The sequence below is a fragment of the Myxine glutinosa genome, chromosome 2 (assembly GCF_964187855.1).
Source record: "Myxine glutinosa chromosome 2, kmMyxGlut1.1, whole genome shotgun sequence".
Taxonomy (NCBI): domain Eukaryota; kingdom Metazoa; phylum Chordata; class Myxini; order Myxiniformes; family Myxinidae; genus Myxine; species Myxine glutinosa.
In genome coordinates this window covers 258,995,342-259,016,993 of record NC_136262.1, presented here as the reverse complement: position 1 = coordinate 259,016,993, position 21,652 = coordinate 258,995,342, and the positions used below count along the sequence as shown (strand labels likewise).

The 21,652-nt window shown below is 47.1% G+C and overlaps 1 protein-coding gene across 1 annotated transcript in view; it reads left to right on the top strand.

Moving 5' to 3' along the window:
- The window catches only part of LOC137422120 (VPS10 domain-containing receptor SorCS1), an 886,462-nt gene that overhangs the window by 715,306 nt on the left and 149,504 nt on the right, over nucleotides 1-21,652 (top strand). The window contains exon 8 of the mRNA XM_078772485.1: nucleotides 14,322-14,411. Within this exon, the coding sequence (XP_078628611.1) occupies nucleotides 14,322-14,411 (90 nt within the window). The remainder of the gene's footprint in view (nucleotides 1-14,321; nucleotides 14,412-21,652) is intronic.

Genomic DNA, 21,652 nt, shown 5'->3' with positions numbered 1-21,652 from the left:
CTCACCCCACCTTCTCCAAGATTCCCTCTCACCCCACCTTCTCCAAGATTCCCTCTCACCCCACCTTCTCCAAGCTTCCCTCTCACCCCACCTTCTCCAAGATTCCCTCTCACCCCACCTTCTCCAAGATTCCATCTCACCCCACCTTCTCCAAGATTCCATCTCACTCCACCTTTTCCAAGATTCCCTCTCACCCCACCTTCTCCAAGATTTCCTCTCACCCCACCTTCTCCAAGATTCCCTCTCACCCCACCTTCTCCAAGATTCCCTCTCACCCCACCTTCTCCAAGATTCCCTCTCACCCCACCTTCTCCAATATTCCTTCTCACCCCACCTTCTCCAAGATTCCATCTCACCCCACCTTCTCCAGGATTCCATCTCACCCCACCTTCTCCAATATTCCTTCTCACCCCACCTTCTCCAAGATTCCATCTCACCCCACCTTCTCCAATATTCCTTCTCACCCCACCTTCTCCAAGATTCCCTCTCACTCCACCTTCTCCAAGATTCCCTCTCACTCCCACCGACTCCAAGATTCCCTCTCACTCCAGCTTCTCAAAGATTCCCTCTCACTCCACCTTCTCCAAGATTCCCTCTCACTCCACCTACTCCAAGATTCCCTCTCACTCCACCTTCTCCAATGTTGCATCTCACCCCACCTTTTCCAAGATTCCATCTCACCCCACCTTCTCCAAGATTCCCTCTCACCCCACATTCTCCAAGCTTCCCTGTCACCTCACCTTCTCCAAGATTCCCTCTCACCCCACCTTTTCCAAGATTCCCTCTCACCCCACCTTCTCAAAGCTTCCCTCTCACCCCACCTTCTCCAAGATTCCATCTCACCCCACCTTCTCCAATATTCCACCTCACCTCACCTTCTGCAAGATTCCATCTCACCCCACCTTCTGCAAGATTCCATCTCACCCCACCTTCTGCAAGATTCCATCTTACCCCACCTTCTCCAATATTCCATCTCACCCCACCTTCTGCAAGATTCCATCTCACCCCACCTTCTCCAAGATTCCATCTCACCCCACCTTCTCCAAGATTCCATCTCACCCCACCTTCTCCAAGATTCCCTCTCACCCCACCTTCTCCAAGATTCCATCTCACCCCACCTTCTCCAAGATTCCATCTCACCCCACCTTCTGCAAGATTCCATCTCACCCCACCTTCTCCAAGATTCCATCTCACCCCACCTTCTCCAAGATTCCATCTCACCCCACCTTCTCCAGGATTCCCTCTCACCCCACCTTCTCCAAGATTCCATCTCACCCCACCTTCTCCAAGATTCCATCTCACCCCACCTTCTCCAATATTCCATCTCACCCCACCTTCTCCAAGATTCCATCTCACCACACCTTCTCCAAGATTCCCTCTCACCCCACCTTCTCCAAGATTCATTCTCACTCCACATTCTCCAAGATTCCATCTCACTCCACCTTCTCCAAGATTCCATCTCACCCCACCTTCTCCAATATTCCACCTCACCCCACCTTCTGCAAGATTCCATCTCACCCCACCTTCTGCAAGATTCCATCTCACCCCACCTTCTGCAAGATTCCATCTTACCCCACCTTCTCCAATATTCCATCTCACCCCACCTTCTGCAAGATTCCATCTCACCCCACCTTCTCCAAGATTCCATCTCACCCCACCTTCTCCAGGATTCCATCTCACCCCACCTTCTCCAAGATTCCCTCTCACCCCACCTTCTCCAAGATTCCATCTCACCCCACGTTCTCCAAGATTCCATCTCACCCCACCTTCTGCAAGATTTCATCTCACCCCACCTTCTCCAAGATTCCATCTCACCCCACCTTCTCCAGGATTCCATCTCACCCCACCTTCTCCAGGATTCCCTCTCACCCCACCTTCTCCAAGATTCCCTCTCACCCCACCTTCTCCAGGATTCCATCTCACCCCACCTTCTCCAATATTCCATCTCACCCCACCTTCTCCAAGATTCCATCTCACCACACCTTCTCCAAGATTCCCTCTCACCCCACCTTCTCCAAGATTCCTTCTCACTCCACATTCTCCAAGATTCCATGTCACCCCACCTTCTCCAAGATTCCATCTCACCCCACCTTCTCCAAGATTCCATCTCACTCCACCTTCTCCAAGATTCCCTCTCACCCCACCTTCTCCAAGATTCCTTCTCACCCCACCTTCTCCAACATTGCCTCTCACCCCACCTTCTCCAAGATTCCTTCTCACCCCACCTTCTCCAAGATTCCTTCTCACCCCACCTTCTCCAAGATTCCCTCTCACCCCACCTTCTCCAAGATTCCCTCTCACCCCACCTTCTCCAAGATTCCCTCTCACCCCACCTTCTCCAAGATTCCCTCTCACCCCACCTTCTCCAAGATTCCCTTTCACCCCACCTTCTCCAAGATTCCCTCTCACCCCACTTTCTCCAAGATTCCATCTCACCCCATCTTCTCCAAGATTCCCTCTCACCCCACCTTCTCCAAGATTCCCTCTCACCTCACCTTCTCCAAGATTCCATCTCACCCCACCTTCTCCAAGATTCCATCTCACCCCACCTCCTCCAAGATTCCATCTCACCCCACCTTCTCCAAGACTCCATCTCACCCCACCTTCTCCAAGATTCCCTCTCACCCCACCTTCTCCAAGATTCCCTCTCACCCCACCTTCTCCAAGCTTCCCTCTCACCCCACCTTCTCCAAGATTCCCTCTCACCCCACCTTCTCCAAGATTCCATCTCACCCCACCTTCTCCAAGATTCCATCTCACTCCACCTTTTCCAAGATTCCCTCTCACCCCACCTTCTCCAAGATTTCCTCTCACCCCACCTTCTCCAAGATTCCCTCTCACCCCACCTTCTCCAAGATTCCCTCTCACCCCACCTTCTCCAAGATTCCCTCTCACCCCACCTTCTCCAATATTCCTTCTCACCCCACCTTCTCCAAGATTCCATCTCACCCCACCTTCTCCAGGATTCCATCTCACCCCACCTTCTCCAATATTCCTTCTCACCCCACCTTCTCCAAGATTCCATCTCACCCCACCTTCTCCAATATTCCTTCTCACCCCACCTTCTCCAAGATTCCCTCTCACTCCACCTTCTCCAAGATTCCCTCTCACTCCCACCGACTCCAAGATTCCCTCTCACTCCAGCTTCTCAAAGATTCCCTCTCACTCCACCTTCTCCAAGATTCCCTCTCACTCCACCTACTCCAAGATTCCCTCTCACTCCACCTTCTCCAATGTTGCATCTCACCCCACCTTTTCCAAGATTCCATCTCACCCCACCTTCTCCAAGATTCCCTCTCACCCCACATTCTCCAAGCTTCCCTGTCACCTCACCTTCTCCAAGATTCCCTCTCACCCCACCTTTTCCAAGATTCCCTCTCACCCCACCTTCTCCAAGCTTCCCTCTCACCCCACCTTCTCCAAGATTCCCTCTCACCCCACCTTCTCCAAGATTCCCTCTCACCCCACCTTCTCCAAGATTCCCTCTCACCCCACCTTCTCCAAGATTCCCTCTCACCCCACCTTCTCCAAGATTCCCTTTCACCCCACCTTCTCCAAGATTCCCTCTCACCCCACTTTCTCCAAGATTCCATCTCACCCCATCTTCTCCAAGATTCCCTCTCACCCCACCTTCTCCAAGATTCCCTCTCACCTCACCTTCTCCAAGATTCCATCTCACCCCACCTTCTCCAAGATTCCATCTCACCCCACCTCCTCCAAGATTCCATCTCACCCCACCTTCTCCAAGACTCCATCTCACCCCACCTTCTCCAAGATTCCCTCTCACCCCACCTTCTCCAAGATTCCCTCTCACCCCACCTTCTCCAAGCTTCCCTCTCACCCCACCTTCTCCAAGATTCCCTCTCACCCCACCTTCTCCAAGATTCCATCTCACCCCACCTTCTCCAAGATTCCATCTCACTCCACCTTTTCCAAGATTCCCTCTCACCCCACCTTCTCCAAGATTTCCTCTCACCCCACCTTCTCCAAGATTCCCTCTCACCCCACCTTCTCCAAGATTCCCTCTCACCCCACCTTCTCCAAGATTCCCTCTCACCCCACCTTCTCCAATATTCCTTCTCACCCCACCTTCTCCAAGATTCCATCTCACCCCACCTTCTCCAGGATTCCATCTCACCCCACCTTCTCCAATATTCCTTCTCACCCCACCTTCTCCAAGATTCCATCTCACCCCACCTTCTCCAATATTCCTTCTCACCCCACCTTCTCCAAGATTCCCTCTCACTCCACCTTCTCCAAGATTCCCTCTCACTCCCACCGACTCCAAGATTCCCTCTCACTCCAGCTTCTCAAAGATTCCCTCTCACTCCACCTTCTCCAAGATTCCCTCTCACTCCACCTACTCCAAGATTCCCTCTCACTCCACCTTCTCCAATGTTGCATCTCACCCCACCTTTTCCAAGATTCCATCTCACCCCACCTTCTCCAAGATTCCCTCTCACCCCACATTCTCCAAGCTTCCCTGTCACCTCACCTTCTCCAAGATTCCCTCTCACCCCACCTTTTCCAAGATTCCCTCTCACCCCACCTTCTCAAAGCTTCCCTCTCACCCCACCTTCTCCAAGATTCCATCTCACCCCACCTTCTCCAATATTCCACCTCACCTCACCTTCTGCAAGATTCCATCTCACCCCACCTTCTGCAAGATTCCATCTCACCCCACCTTCTGCAAGATTCCATCTTACCCCACCTTCTCCAATATTCCATCTCACCCCACCTTCTGCAAGATTCCATCTCACCCCACCTTCTCCAAGATTCCATCTCACCCCACCTTCTCCAAGATTCCATCTCACCCCACCTTCTCCAAGATTCCCTCTCACCCCACCTTCTCCAAGATTCCATCTCACCCCACCTTCTCCAAGATTCCATCTCACCCCACCTTCTGCAAGATTCCATCTCACCCCACCTTCTCCAAGATTCCATCTCACCCCACCTTCTCCAAGATTCCATCTCACCCCACCTTCTCCAGGATTCCCTCTCACCCCACCTTCTCCAAGATTCCATCTCACCCCACCTTCTCCAAGATTCCATCTCACCCCACCTTCTCCAATATTCCATCTCACCCCACCTTCTCCAAGATTCCATCTCACCCCACCTTCTCCAAGATTCCATCTCACCACACCTTCTCCAAGATTCCCTCTCACCCCACCTTCTCCAAGATTCATTCTCACTCCACATTCTCCAAGATTCCATCTCACTCCACCTTCTCCAAGATTCCATCTCACCCCACCTTCTCCAAGATTCCATCTCATTCCACCTTCTCCAAGATTCCCTCTCACCCCACCTTCTCCAAGATTCCTTCTCACCCCACCTTCTCCAAGATTCCCTCTCACCCCACCTTCTCCAAGATTCCTTCTCACCCCACCTTCTCCAAGAATCCTTCTCACTCCACATTCTCCAAGATTCCTTCTCACCCCACCTTCTCCAAGATTCCCTCTCACCCCACCTTCTCCAAGATTCCCTCTCACCTCACCTTCTCCAAGATTCCATCTCACCCCACCTTCTCCAAGATTCCATCTCACCCCACCTTCTCCAAGATTCCCTCTCACCCCACCTTCTCCAAGATTCCATCTCACCCCACCTTCTCCAAGATTCCATCTCACCCCACCTTCTGCAAGATTCCATCTCACCCCACCTTCTCCAAGATTCCATCTCACCCCACCTTCTCCAAGATTCCATCTCACCCCACCTTCTCCAGGATTCCCTCTCACCCCACCTTCTCCAAGATTCCCTCTCACCCCACCTTCTCCAGGATTCCATCTCACCCCACCTTCTCCAATATTCCATCTCACCCCACCTTCTCCAAGATTCCATCTCACCACACCTTCTCCAAGATTCCCTCTCACCCCACCTTCTCCAAGATTCCTTCTCACTCCACATTCTCCAAGATTACATCTCACCCCACCTTCTCCAAGATTACATCTCACCCCACCTTCTCCAAGATTCCATCTCACTCCACCTTCTCCAAGATTCCCTCTCACCCCACCTTCTCCAAGATTCCTTCTCACCCCACCTTCTCCAACATTGCCTCTCACCCCACCTTCTCCAAGATTCCTTCTCACCCCACCTTCTCCAAGATTCCCTCTCACTCCACCTTCTCCAAGATTCCTTCTCACCCCACCTTCTCCAAGATTCCTTCTCACCCCACCTTCTCCAAGATTCCTTCTCACCCCACCTTCTCCAAGATTCCATCTCACCCCACCTTCTCCAAGATTCCATCTCACCCCACCGACTCCAAGATTCCCTCTCACTCCACCTTCTCAAAGATTCCCTCTCACTCTACCTTCTCCAAGATTCCTTCTCACCCCACCTTCTCCAAGATTCCATCTCACCCCACCTTCTCCAAGATTCCATCTCACCCCACCTTCTCCAAGATTCCATCTCACCCCACCTTCTCCAAGATTCCATCTCACCCCACCTTCTCCAAGATTCCATCTCACCCCACCTTCTCCAAGATTCCCTCTCACCCCACCTTCTCCAAGATTCCCTCTCACCCCACCTTCTCCAAGATTCCCTCTCACCCCACCTTCTCGAAGATTCCCTCTCACCCCACCTTCTCCAAGATTCCCTCTCACCCCACCTTCTCCAAGATTCCCTCTCACCCCACCTTCTCCAAGATTCCCTCTCACCCCACCTTCTCCAAGATTCCCTCTCACCCCACCTTCTCCAAGATTCCCTCTCACCCCACCTTCTCCAAGATTCCCTCTCACCCCACCTTCTCCAAGATTCCATCTCACCCCACCTTCTCCAAGATTCACTCTCACCCCACCTTCTCCAAGATTCCCTCTCACCCCACCTTCTCCAAGATTCCCTCTCACCCCACCTTCTCCAAGATTCCATCTCACCCCACCTTCTGCAAGATTCCCTCTCACCCCACCTTCTCCAAGATTCCCTCTCACCTCACCTTCTCCAAGATTCCCTCTCACCCCACCTTCTCCCAGATTCCCTCTCACCCCACCTTCTCCAAGATTCCCTCTCACCCCACCTTCTCCAAGATTCCCTCTCACCCCACCTTCTCCAAGATTCCATCTCACCCCATTCCTTCTCCAAGATTCCATCTCACCCCACCTTCTCCAAGATTCCCTCTCACCCCACCTTCTCCAAGATTCCCTCTCACCCCACCTTCTCCAAGATTCCCTCTCACCCCACCTTCTCCAAGATTCCATCTCACCCCACCTTCTCCAAGATTCCATCTCACCCCACCTTCTCCAAGATTCCCTCTCACCCCACCTTCTCCAAGATTCCCTCTCACCTCACCTTCTCCAAGATTCCATCTCACCCCACCTTCTCCAAGATTCCCTCTCACCCCACCTTCTCCAAGATTCCATCTCACCCCACCTTCTCCAAGATTCCCTCTCACCCCACCTTCTCCAAGATTCCATCTCACGCCACCTTCTCCAAGATTCCCTCTCACCCCACCTTCTCCAAGATTCCCTCTCACCCCACCTTCTCCAAGATTCCCTCTCACCCCACCTTCTCCAAGATTCCCTCTCACCCCACCTTCTCCAATATTCCCTTTCACCCACCTTCTCCAAGATTCCCTCTCACCCCACTTTCTCCAAGATTCCATCTCACCCCATCTTCTCCAAGATTCCCTCTCACCCCACATTCTCCAAGATTCCCTCTCACCTCACCTTCTCCAAGATTCCATCTCACCCCACCTTCTCCAAGATTCCATCTCACCCCACCTCCTCCAAGATTCCATCTCACCCCACCTTCTCCAAGATTCCATCTCACCCCACCTTCTCCAAGATTCCCTCTCACCCCACCTTCTCCAAGATTCCATCTCACCCCACCTTCTCCAAGATTCCATCTCACTCCACCTTTTCCAAGATTCCCTCTCACCCCACCTTCTCCAAGATTTCCTCTCACCCCACCTTCTCCAAGATTCCCTCTCACCCCACCTTCTCCAAGATTCCCTCTCACCCCACCTTCTCCAAGATTCCCTCTCACCCCACCTTCTCCAATATTCCTTCTCACCCCACCTTCTCCAAGATTCCATCTCACCCCACCTTCTCCAAGATTCCATCTCACCCCACCTTCTCCAATATTCCTTCTCATCCCACCTTCTCCAAGATTCCATCTCACCCCACCTTCTCCAATATTCCTTCTCACCCCACCTTCTCCAAGAATCCCTCTCACTCCACCTTCTCCAAGATTCCCTCTCACTCCACCGACTCCAAGATTCCCTCTCACTCCACCTTCTCAAAGATTCCCTCTCACTCCACCTTCTCCAAGATTCCCTCTCACTCCACCTACTCCAAGATTCCCTCTCACTCCACCTTCTCCAATGTTGCATCTCACCCCACCTTTTCCAAGATTCCATCTCACCCCACCTTCTCCAAGATTCCCTCTCACCCCACATTCTCCAAGCTTCCCTGTCACCTCACCTTCTCCAAGATTCCCTCTCACCCCACCTTTTCCAAGATTCCCTCTCACCCCACCTTCTCCAAGCTTCCCTCTCACCCCACCTTCTCCAAGATTCCATCTCACCCCACCTTCTCCAATATTCCACCTCACCCCACCTTCTGCAAGATTCCATCTCACCCCACCTTCTGCAAGATTCCATCTCACCCCACCTTCTGCAAGATTCCATCTCACCCCACCTTCTGCAAGATTCCATCTCACCCCACCTTCTCCAAGATTCCATCTCACCCCACCTTCTCCAAGATTCCATCTCACCCCACCTTCTCCAAGATTCCACCTCACCCCACCTTCTCCAATATTCCATCTCACCCCACCTTCTGCAAGATTCCATCTCACCCCACCTTCTCCAAGATTCCATCTCACCCCACCTTCTCCAAGATTCCATCTCACCCCACCTTCTCCAAGATTCCCTCTCACCCCACCTTCTCCAAGATTCCATCTCACCCCACCTTCTCCAAGATTCCATCTCACCCCACCTTCTGCAAGATTCCATCTCACCCCACCTTCTCCAAGATTCCATCTCACCCCACCTTCTCCAAGATTCCATCTCACCCCACCTTCTCCAGGATTCCCTCTCACCCCACCTTCTCCAAGATTCCATCTCACCCCACCTTCTGCAAGATTCCATCTCACCACACCTTCTCCAAGATTCCCTCTCACCCCACCTTCTCCAAGATTCATTCTCACTCCACATTCTCCAAGATTCCATCTCACTCCACCTTCTCCAAGATTCCATCTCATCCCACCTTCTCCAAGATTCCATCTCACTCCACCTTCTCCAAGATTCCCTCTCACCCCACCTTCTCCAAGATTCCTTCTCACCGCACCTTCTCCAAGATTCCCTCTCACCCCACCTTCTCCAAGATTCCTTCTCACCCCACCTTCTCCAAGATTCCTTCTCACTCCACATTCTCCAAGATTCCTTCTCACCCCACCTTCTCCAAGATTCCCTCTCACCCCACCTTCTCCAAGATTCCCTCTCACCTCACCTTCTCCAAGATTCCATCTCACCCCACCTTCTCCAAGATTCCCTCTCACCCCACCTTCTCCAAGATTCCATCTCACGCCACCTTCTCCAAGATTCCCTCTCACCCCACCTTCTCCAAGATTCCCTCTAACCCCACCTTCTCCAAGATTCCCTCTCACCCCACCTTCTCCAAGATTCCCTCTCACCCCACCTTCTCCAAGATTCCCTCTCACCCCACCTTCTCCAAGATTCCCTCTCACCCCACCTTCTCCAAGATTCCCTCTCACCCCACTTTCTCCAAGATTCCATCTCACCCCATCTTCTCCAAGATTCCCTCTCACCCCACCTTCTCCAAGATTCCCTCTCACCTCACCTTCTCCAAGATTCCATCTCACCCCACCTTCTCCAAGATTCCATCTCACCCCACCTTCTCCAAGATTCCATCTCACCCCACCTTCTCCAAGATTCCATCCCACCCCACCTTCTCCAAGATTCCCTCTCACCCCACCTTCTCCAAGATTCCCTCTCACCCCACCTTCTCCAAGATTCCCTCTCACCCCACCTTCTCCAAGATTCCCTCTCACCCCACCTTCTCCAAGATTCCATCTCACCCCACCTTCTCCAAGATTCCCTCTCACCCCACCTTCTCCAAGATTCCCTCTCACCCCACCTTCTCCAAGAAGAGGTAATCAGTTTTGTAATATATAACTCACTGTGCTCCAAGTGAGTGAAACAAGTACATTCCCCAATGTCTCTTATTCCCGGCTCCAAGCCAAAGTTGATGTGGTCCAGCGATCGCCAGAACGATGTCCCATCGAGACCAGAATCCCGTTTGGATGGCAAGAACATTCCCGCTTCCAACGCGGGGCACAGGTGCCCTCAAGGCGACTGGGAAATCCAAAGGCACCCTCATGGCGACTGAGAGATCACACCCTCAGGTATGGACGAATTAACCTTCAAAAAGCCATGTCACACATACGCCCCAGATCGACGTCTGAATGCGGTGAAAATGTTCGAAAAGAGACGAAACCGTGAGCGAAGCCTGCGCGAGTCAAAATGGCCGACGACCTGTTCTTGAGACGTAACGGCCCGGCGATAATTCTCCTCGGAATCCACCATCAAAAAACCTGACACGCAGGTTGATCGGTCACAGCGATGACAACTCTGTCGCAGGAATCCCTTTCCCGGAAACCCGAAAGTTCGCTAGTGACTCTTGCTCGCCAACGTTCGCTCCACACCGCAAGTAGCTCGGCTCCTTCTTGTCCGACTCATTCGCTCCGCCCTCTTTCTCCCTCTTCTTCCTCTTCGTCGTCCGGTTCCTGATCCGGTTGCCTGTTTCTTTTAACATTAACTTTTTTACCTTTTGAAAACAATTCATGAACAATAAACCTTTTTGAAAACAATAATAGTACATGGAATCAGAAATATTTACAGTGGATGCAAACCACCACAACGGAAGTGACGAATCCGTAACAATATACACACACACACACACACACACACAGACAGACAGACAGACAGACACACATACATGCATACACACACATACACACACACAAACTCACATATACATATACAATATACACACACACACAACCACACACACACACACATACGCGCATACACACATACATACATACACACACATACATACACACATACTCACACCTATACACACACACACACACACACACACACACACACACACACACACACACATATACACATGCACACTCCCATTTATTATTATTGATATACAGTATACACACAGTATATGCAGTGTATATTACCCAAAACCTTTACCCCGAATATTGTATTTCCAATTTAGATTTTTAAAAGGTGGAGCTCTTCTCTGGATACATTAATATTGTCCTTGAAGCCAAATGTATATTGCATTCATTTTTATTATAATTGTATTCTTTGATGTTTAAAGGGTAATAAAATATTGGTTATATTTCTTTGTAAAAACTTTATTATTGATATTAAAGACATTATTGAGTTGTGCTTTATCGAAAATGTTTAATTTGGGTCGATCACATCCACATGCAATTGCTTTCTGAATATTTAAATAATCTGACTCCCTCTTGATATGGCATTGCTTCAGGCATTGTGACGTCATCACTTTCCATTTTGCCTGGAGAGCCTTCCGGTGGCGAATGGAAGATTGGCTTGTTATATTGGAAAGCAAAAGTTTCCTGTAAGGACGAAGCATGAGGGACTGACAACCATTTTGTGTGAATGCTCATGACAAATTTAATTTCTGAAAGGCTTACACTTTGTAAAAGCTCTTTTGTCATTTGAAGAATTTCTATAACTTTTCTTTTAAAATTAAGACATTATTCTGTACAGCAGAACAAACTTTTAGCTGCATTCCGCTGACCAATCACTTTCTTGCATAAAGAAATGTCTCAGCTTGTGTCAAGGTATTTGTGAAGTGCTTACAGTTTTGTTGACCATCCATGTTCAACATGGTCATCAAGCATGTTCCCCACTCGCTTGCAGTAATTTTGTTTAGTGCACGTAGAGAGGCATTACATTTTTGCAAATTTATGGTCACAGGGCTTTACAGAAGCCATTGATTGTACAGGTAGTTTGCGCACGAATGAATTCATGACAGGGCCTGATTGATTTCTTGCTGGTGTCCCTAAAGTCCTTCTTTTTGTTGCTGTTTTTGTGGTTCAAGGCAATGCATTCATTTTATTCCTGGTGAAAACGGCATCAGCCAACTGCTTTGTTTGAATGTTCAACAATGCTTGTGAAAATTAATGTGTTACTCCAGTGAACCGATAGCTACTATAATGACAATTGTGTGTTTCTGCCATAATTACAACATCTGCAACCTTTCAATTACAACATCAACATCTGCAGCCCATTCGGGCAGGTAGCGTTCTCCTGGCATCCGCCAACCCTAGATTCATCCATCGGACTGCCAGATGGCGAAGCGTGATTCATCACTCCAAAGAACGCGTTTCCACTGCTCCAGAGTCCAATGGCGGCGAGCTTTACACCACTCCAGCGGATGCTTGGCATTGTGCATGGTGATCTTAGGCTTGTGCGTGGCTGCTCGACCTTGGAAACCCATTTCATGAAGCTCCTGAGTTAGCCTTGGCTAACTGCAGATGCAGTTAGCCTCCTGAAAAAGCCCTTCAAATGAGCTGTTTATGCTGTGCTAACCTTTGTGGCTGGTTTTACAAAAATATCAAGACTCATTGATGTTTAACAAGTGCAATGATAATAAGGTTGTTTGTTTGTAATGGTCCCTGAGTTTATGTAGTACTTGACTGGGAATAACATAATCGCCAGGAGGGTATCAGTGCTTTCTGATGGTTAATGTGGGACTTTTGAAATGAGGTATGAATGCTAAACGAGGCCTTTCGTGCATGCAATGCGTGTGCGTTTTCAATGACTCGGTGCTGCTCACCTGGCACTTTTAACCTGCCACTACACTAGTGTGAAATCTGTAATGTAAATAATCTTTTAAACATAATCTTCAGCATTTTACAAAAAAAAGAGTGGCAATTTCAAGATAACTATAATTGTTGTGTTCCTGGATACTAATCAGACATATATATATATACACATATATTTGAGAAATTTTCCATGAATGCGAGGTGTTGTTTCTACAATTTCCTGTGATACAAGCGAACAGTGGCATGCACACACACACACACACACACACACACACACACACACACACACACACACACACACTCCTCTCCTTTTACCAATAGATGACAAAAGTCGAATATGATTTCTCTTGTGGTGCTTGAACTAATCAAATAATATATTTATAACAGCCCGCACAGGTCCACACCGCCCCACCCCAACGTGATTGATAGTACTAACTACAACAGAACTCAGTGGAGCACATACCTCTGCCAGGCTGAACAGTTTACGTTTTGTATCCCACTGATAGGCCGGATCTACATCCGGAACTGAACCAAAATCTAATTGGCTTGTTCTTGTCACCTTTCCAACTCATCAACCAAGTTTTGTCATAATCCGGTCACAACTTTTTGAGATATCCAGCTACATATTGTTTTTGGCCCTATTTCTCATTGTTGAAGAATCACTTAAAAATTTATCGTATCCAGAACCCGATCCGGATCTTCACCAAAATCTAAGCAATTCGTCCTTTGAACACACACAATCCACCAAGTTTCGTCTGAATCCGTCTAGAACTCTGAGATATTCTGCTCACAGGCAAACAGTGATTTTAAACTTACCCTATGTATTAGCAAGTCCCATATATGACCTTCCCCATCGGTATTCAGAAGTACCCAAACCAGATACTGTGTTTCCCTGCAACTCTTTTGTTGAGCAGATACACACCCCAGCTTTCTCTCAGGTAATTTTGCAATTATTTTCAGCTTATTATATAAGCTTTGTGCACCATTTTGGAAAACAATCCTTACCGCATGAACGACAGCAGTGAATGATCGTTATAAGGCCATTTTCCCCGCTAGAGCGGGGGTTAGCCTTGTGGGCCCCATGCCAATCATGGTTCCCTTTTTGAGGCAATGTTTTCATGGCCGGATGCCCTTCCTGATGCCAACCCTTTAGTCGCCTCTTACGACACGCAGGGATACGGTGTACCTATTCTAAATCGGGGTACACACCAGGATCATTCATCCCAGCAAGCTGGTTCTCAATTTGCCGACCTCGGAAGGATGACAGGCTGAGTCAACAACCCCTGGCGATGAATTCAGCGATCGGCTGGGATTCGAACTCAGGATCCTAGGATCCCAAGCCTGCACCCTAACAGCTAATTTACATCATTACATCATTTTGAAAGTCCCGTATTGTCCAATAGTGAACAACGCGGAACTTGTCTAGTACTTGACATCAGTGAATTGTCCAACCTCATCCTTAAATTGTTAATGTCGCCATGTGTCACCCATCGTAGGTGAGCAAGGACAACATGGAACAATATCACGTATCCTTCAAGCACGGGCCTTTCAGAAAAATGCTTTTTCCAAAATATTCGCTGCCCAAGGTAGGCCTTTTAAACTGCTCATCTATATACTAATGCCTACCCAGTTTGAGAATTCATGTTCCCTGTCTTGTTATGTTCTGGTTATGTAATTTATTATTTTTATGCAGTGAAGGTAGCATAAGTTGAGGTGTGAAAATATTTTGAGGTAATAACGTCTTTTGTTGAAACCATCATCTTTGTTGATTTCCGCATGTCTTCTAGCTTTTGAAAGTATTTATTCTGAGAATTTAGCAATCCTTCCTTTTCTGTTTCTTACTTAGTAGAAATCTTGAAATTTTGACATATTGTACATCTACCATTGCATGGATTTATATCACTGCAGAGATGAGACGTCTTGCAGATAAATCCATCAATGCAGTCCTTTTTTGATCATATGTGCTCCGTAGAGGTTTCCAAAAGAACATTCATTCATTCCTCGCCCACGATGCTACGACCTTGGAGCTGTTTATTTGCTGCTTTAAAAAAAAAATTTGTGACACCATAGAAAGCTTTGAGAAGGATTTGATTTCCCATCAAAGGGAATATGATGGGGTTTAATTAATGGTCTCCAGAAAGCGAATAAGAAATGTCGATACACTTCGGTTCAGCTCCACCCTAAGATCAATGATTCAAGCAAAGAAAGCGATGCTTTTTGCATCATCTGCGCCTCTAGCATGGCCGATGCTTATGTTATAATTGTTTATATATCTCTAAAACCAAGCACTTGAAATGATAGCAGCCTGATATTTGTAATTTTGTAATTTTCCAATGTCAGTGAATTGTGACGCCAAAGTTTGTTTGTTTTTGTATACAAGATCGAGGCTCGTGTAAGAGCTAACATTAATGACAAAAAAAAAACAAAAAAAAAACGGACACATAGGACGAAATAAAGGGAGTGGGAGTCGAGATGGGGAGAGAGGGGGAAGCACACAAGTACAACATTTGAGAGCAGGGACATCAAGTTGCTGATATACGTTTTAAAATGTGTTGTTGCTCATTTGAATGTTTGATGAACAGTTCTTTTGAAAATTGGTCTTGGTATTTCTATAAATTGATGCAGAGAAAAGCAAACGATGCTGGAGACACGAGTACGCAAAGTGGGTAAAAGTCAGACGTGTTTATCGTAATTTTAACTATTCACGGTCGTAGCGCAGCAGTGTTGCCGCAACACTTGACAGCAGAAAAAGGTGTGATTCTCATAAAATGTGAGATAAAGGTGTACCTGATTTATTCTTGGAAATATATAATCAAGATGTCCGTGCCAGCCAAAGAAAAATACATCTAAGTTGTTATGGGGGCAGGAAAAAGGTACGTTAGCTACAGCATGCTTTGTTCACAGCTGTCTGTTCCTGTGTTCAATTTCGCTAAATCAGATCTGCCTTGCATGACATGCCAGTGGGTGCGTTGCCAGCACAGAACGCTTCTTCAGTGTGCAATACATCATTAAACCTTTCCTGAGGGCATGCCAATGCTGGACAATGCGGGCATCTTGCTGTTCTGCTTGTTGATGAATTACTCCACAATACGGATGAAAGAACGCACGCGTTGATGACTGAATGTCCAACCTGGTGCCAATGGTTTGAAGGCATGACATTGTAGCACTGACCTCAGAATGGACATCACATGTTGTGTGAAATATGACTGGCTTCTAGGCCAGAATTTGGAATCGCAAATGAATTTGCGGAGGCAAATCTTGTAAATTGAGACGTTTCAGGACCACCACCAACCGACATGTGTATCCTCCAATGGGGCTCAATTTCTGACCCTCCAATGGGAGTCAATGGAAAAACAGTGTTAATAATTGGAGTAATCTTTAAAATATCCTGGCTAAAGAGGTTTGGAAAGTTTCAAAAAGATGAAATTGTTTATGAAATCACTAATCATACTAAAATAGGAAATATTTATTTTGACTGTAGTGAGGGAAGGTATTGTCATGTTAGGCTAACGGAGCTGGTACTCCACTGGACTTGAAGCTGTCTCGACCGGATTCTGGATTTGATTCCTGTGATCCAACGAAAAATGATTTTCCTGGTGTTTTGCACATTTAGGAAATCGCATCGTTAAGTACGGAGGATATATTAAGCTGACTGTCCTTACTGGCGGATGTTAATGATGCCATGGTGCCTTTCATAAGGAGCAGGCCAATGTGTCCTGGTACCTCAGCCATATTCCAAGATTTCTGTTTTTGGTCTTTTTAAACATTTTGCAAACATTGACATGGTTAAAGGAATCAACAAAAAAAATCTGTTACAAAGTTATTTCAGAGGATTTATTTTAATGTTATGGGAGGGGTAGAAGATTATTGGGGATTTGCAAATGAGCAAGTTTGTGAATTTTTTTTTTTTAACACACTGATGTCCAACTGCATGATCAATTGAATCAATTTATCGACAAACTTAGAATCTAAAAAGTTCTCATCATTTACTGATATAATACGATGGATGTATTTATTGAGTTTTACGTTTGTGAAAGGTTACTGACTCACTCAGAGTGTCCCATTATTACAGGGTAACGAAGTCCCACAATATTGCTGCACACCGCATCTGTGACTTCCGACAGTTATTGCTTCTTGTTAAAATATATATTGAAGAAAAAGCCTAAATTTTGTAAGCTTTGTGAGATATCATTTTAATAAATTCTTGCAAAGAATAAATTCTTGGAATCTCCAGCGATGAAGCCAACTCCGAGGGCCTTTCACTCACTCACCGCAGGCAGGTTGGTGGTCTTTCTGTCTTCTACCGACTCCTCTCCGGCCTTCCTCCCCCTGTTCTGTGCTCTTTCCTCCAAATATTCCCACAGGTCGCACAAGATCTGCCAGCAACCCTCTTCTGGTGAAACTGGCAAAATAAAGACTCTCTGCTCACCACCACTCTTTCATTCCTCTTTGCTCCCGCCTCTGGAACAAACTCCCTCACTGTCTTCAATCCCACTCCTCCCTCCAGGTCTTTAAAACAGCTGTTCACCACCATCTTATCTTCCCCCATCCAAAACCTTGATCTTTTCTACCCCCGTTAATTCACCCCAGATACACTTTTTTTGAAATTCCAACTTCTTTCTTTCCTGCAAGTTCTAGCCTTGTCCATGTGTTTTAAACCTCTCCCACCTCCCTCCCCCCCGCCTTCACATGCCTTCTCCCCCCAAGCCCTCTCCCTTCCACAGATCTCCCGATGTCCCTGTTCTCTATTGTTGTTGTGCTTCCCTCTCTCTCTCCTCATCTTGTCTCCCGCTCCCTTTATTATATGTTTTATGTGTCAGTTTGTCTTTTTGTGATCAATGTTAGCTCTTACACGATCCTCGATCTTGTATACAAAAAAAAAAAAAAAAAAAGGCAATGTGGTGTAGGAAGTAGCGGAGAACATAAATGCACAATTAAGATATGTGGGAAAAAATGTCATGAAAGTTTGTTAATTACCTGCACCACCAAAGGTGGGCGGAGGTTGTGTTATCACTCCTGTCTGTTTGTTTGTCTGTGAGCAGGATATCTCAAAAAGTTGTGGACGGATTATAAAAAAACTAGGTGGATGATTTGGTTAGGTGACAAGAACAAGCCGATTAGATTTTGCTTCAGGTCCGAATCCAGATCCGACCTATCAGTGGGATACAAAGCATAAACTGTTCAGCTTAGCGGAGGTATGCGCTCTACCGAGTGTTGTTGTAGTTATTCATGTATTTATTACAGATATTTTGCACATTATAGCAGGTGTAACACTTCAAGTAATTTCCTGTGCAGGTATATCAATGAATCAGATCTAATTTTTTGATCGCATTTCATACAATTCCTGAAGCATCATGGAGCAGCCACAGAGTTTACACATCAGGTGAGTCCCTCATAATACAAAATGGTCAATGTTCCACCAAATCAACGCAGGTAATTTGAAAATTTGCTAGGGTACCAGTCCATATGCTTAAGGCATATATTACAGATAAGGTGGCAAGGAAAGATTTGATTTATCAGAAAGATGCATGAAATCCTAGCTTGCTATAGATAGCCTCACTCTAACCTGAGCCTTGATCTTGGACCTGCTATCCCTACTTCTCTAACAGCTCCAATTATTCCAAATGTCTTGTGGGGTCAGCTAGGGGAAGGATTTCGTCCTTGTGTTGCATGAGCTGGCTGGCCATGCCTGACGGTCAGCTGAAGGTGATTCGAGTTGGAATTTCTAATTTGTTCAGGATAACTCACCTATTCGTCCTGAACGACACTGTGGGATCTTTAAGGTGCACCAAGTAATGGTGGCAGACCCGACGCCCGATATAACATTCACCAAAGGGACATATTACACACATTGTTGCCTTATCGTGTACGCGTAACACCAGGGTGATAGTTTTATAGCTGGGCCGAGATTTGAACCCAAGCTATAGACACCTCAGGTGTGAGTGTACACATCTCTAAGCGATCCCATCAGCCAAGCCTCAATCTTGTATATTTAAAATATCATATGATAGTCCTGGAAAAATGGGGTAATATGGAACATTGCTGAATAGGCATCCCAAGGATTTCTTGGTGAGAGAAAATACTCGTGTGTATTTGGGTTCTTTATAATTTTTTGAAAAGGTTCTGATAACAAGCGTTACGCCTAGGTCCCCCGTCGGCGAAGTGATGTGAGTTGCCAAAGTTTAAGACGCAGAAAACATGCTATGATTTGATATTTCGCTCACAAGGTTCAGACATACATGGCGGCGGCCATCTTGGATTTTGACGTGGCGACCCAATTTTCAATAGCGTTCTTCCTTATGCCTAGATACACCCACACACCAGATTAGAAGTTGGTACTTCGCTTATTTTTCAAGATATTCTGCTCACAAGGTTCAGACATACATGGCGGCGGCCATCTTGGATTTTGACGTGGCGACCCAATTTACAATAGCGTTCTTCCTTATGCCTAGATACACCCACACACCAGATTAGAAGTTGGTACTTCGCTTATTTTTCAAGATATTCTGCTCACAAGGTTCAGACATACATGGCGGCGGCCATCTTGGATTTTGACGTGGCGACCCAATTTACAATAGCGTTCTTCCTTATGCCGAGATACACCGACACACCAAATTAGAAGTTGGTACTTCGCCTATTTTTCAAGATATTCATCTCACAAGGTTCAGACATACATGGCGGCGGCCATCTTGGATTTTGACGTGGCGACCCAATTTACAATAGCGTTCTTCCTTATGCCGAGATACACCCACACACCAAATTAGAAGTTGGTACTTCGCTTATTTTTCAAGATATTTCGCTCACAAGGTTCAGACATACATGGCGGCGGCCATCTTGGATTTTGACGTGGCGACCCAATTTTCAATAGCGTTCTTCCTTATGCCTAGATACACCCACACACCAGATTAGAAGTTGGTACTTCGCTTATTTTTCAAGATATGCAGGTTACAAGGTTCAGACATACATGGCATCAGACATACATGGAGGCGGCCATCTTGGATTTTGACGTGGGTTGCACCCACACACCAAATTCGAATGCGGTCCTTCGCTTACGCACGCACACACGCACGCACACCCGCACGCACGCACGCACGGACGTACGGACGGACAGACGGATGGAGGGGAAAGCCATAGTCCCCCTTTCGCTCCGCTGAGCGACGGGGGACAAAAAGGATCTGAAAAGGTATAATTTTTACCCTCGCCAGAGGAGAGGGTATTGCATTTGAATCCGTGTGTTTGTCTGTCTATTTGTCTTTTTGTCCGCACAGAGTAAATATGATTTTCTCTGCAACCGTTGGTCTGATTGACAGGAAATTTTCGCCATAGGTGGGCCTCCTCCTGTAGAATTACAAAAATGATAATTATGACGTCATATGTCACGTGGCATGGGCGCCATCCTAGAAAAACCAAAAAAACCTTGCACCTCTATATCTCTGAAAGCGCTGCAAAGAAAAAAAAAATTGAGACATGGCTCATTGTAAAGAACTCTCCATGGGGAATAACATATGTGAATGATGATGTCATAGGTGCCTCCATTATGACGTCATAATTCGACAAGTACAAACTTCATTCGATCAAGATGAAATTTCTTGAGCATCATCGAGGACTAAATTGGTGGAGAAAAAAATGATGACGTCATCGTTCATGTGGTTCGGCCGCCATATTTGTTTTCACACAAAAGCCTTCAAGACCATTAAAAACACATTCTGGCGAGGGTCTGCAATCTCTGATTGCTCTTTCTTGTTTATATTTGGAAAAGGAAGGTTCTGATGTTGTGTGTAATGCTGGCATACCTTTACGGTGTGGAGACAGCTGCACTGACAGAGAGACAACAACAGAAGCTGCCGGTTTGTGAGAATGACTGGGCCAAGAGGATTGCAGGAGTGAAGAGGGTGGTTGAAAGAGAATGGATGAACTGAGCAAGGAAATTGGTGTGCAGATGATCTTGACGGAGAGATTGGTGAAATGCCGGCTGAGATGGGCTGGACACTTGCTGCGGATGGGGGAAGAGAGAATGGCAAAGAGAGCGGATAGGATGAGGGAGCAAGGTATGAGGAGAAGAGGTAGACGGTGGTTTAAAAAAAGATGCAGGTCAGGATCTTGCTGCCAATGGACCTTGCCCCTTATCAAGGGAAGTGGAGGATGAGAGTAGATATAATCTTTCATTTTGTATCCAGTGAATCGTGTGTTTCACTACGCCGTAGATTATATAACCACCTTTAGAGGCCATTTTTCCCCGCAAAGCGGGGGTTGGCCTTTTTCGGGAACCGTGGTTGTTGTTGTTTTTCGGTCCCCTTTTTGAAGCAATGTTTTACGGCCGGATGCCCTTCCTGACGCCAACCCTTTTTTGCCGCCTTTAACGACAAACAGGGAATTACCAGTGAACTGGTACTCAATTAGCCGACCTCGGAAGGATGACAGGCTGAGTCAGCCCCCCTGGCGTTAATTCAGCGATCGACTGGGATTCGAACCCAGGATCCTAGGATCCTAAGCCGGCACCCTAGCCGCTAGCCCAACACCAGGGATACCCAACACCAGGGATACCCAACACCGCTAGCCCAACACCAACTACGCCGTAGATTAAACAAGCATTTACAGGAAAAGGTTCCGTATAACCCTTTTACCTCAAACTCAAGTGCTTTAAGCATTTACAAAGAAAATGCTGCACATGGTGAAATGATTCAGGCTTGATTCCTTCATCCTACATTGATCAGTTCATTTGGTTGGGGTCTTTGTTTTAAAAGAACCACACTACCTCTGCCATGTGCATGCAAACTCCATTGGTACTTTCATCACGTCTGGAGCTGCACATTGGTTTTCCTGTATA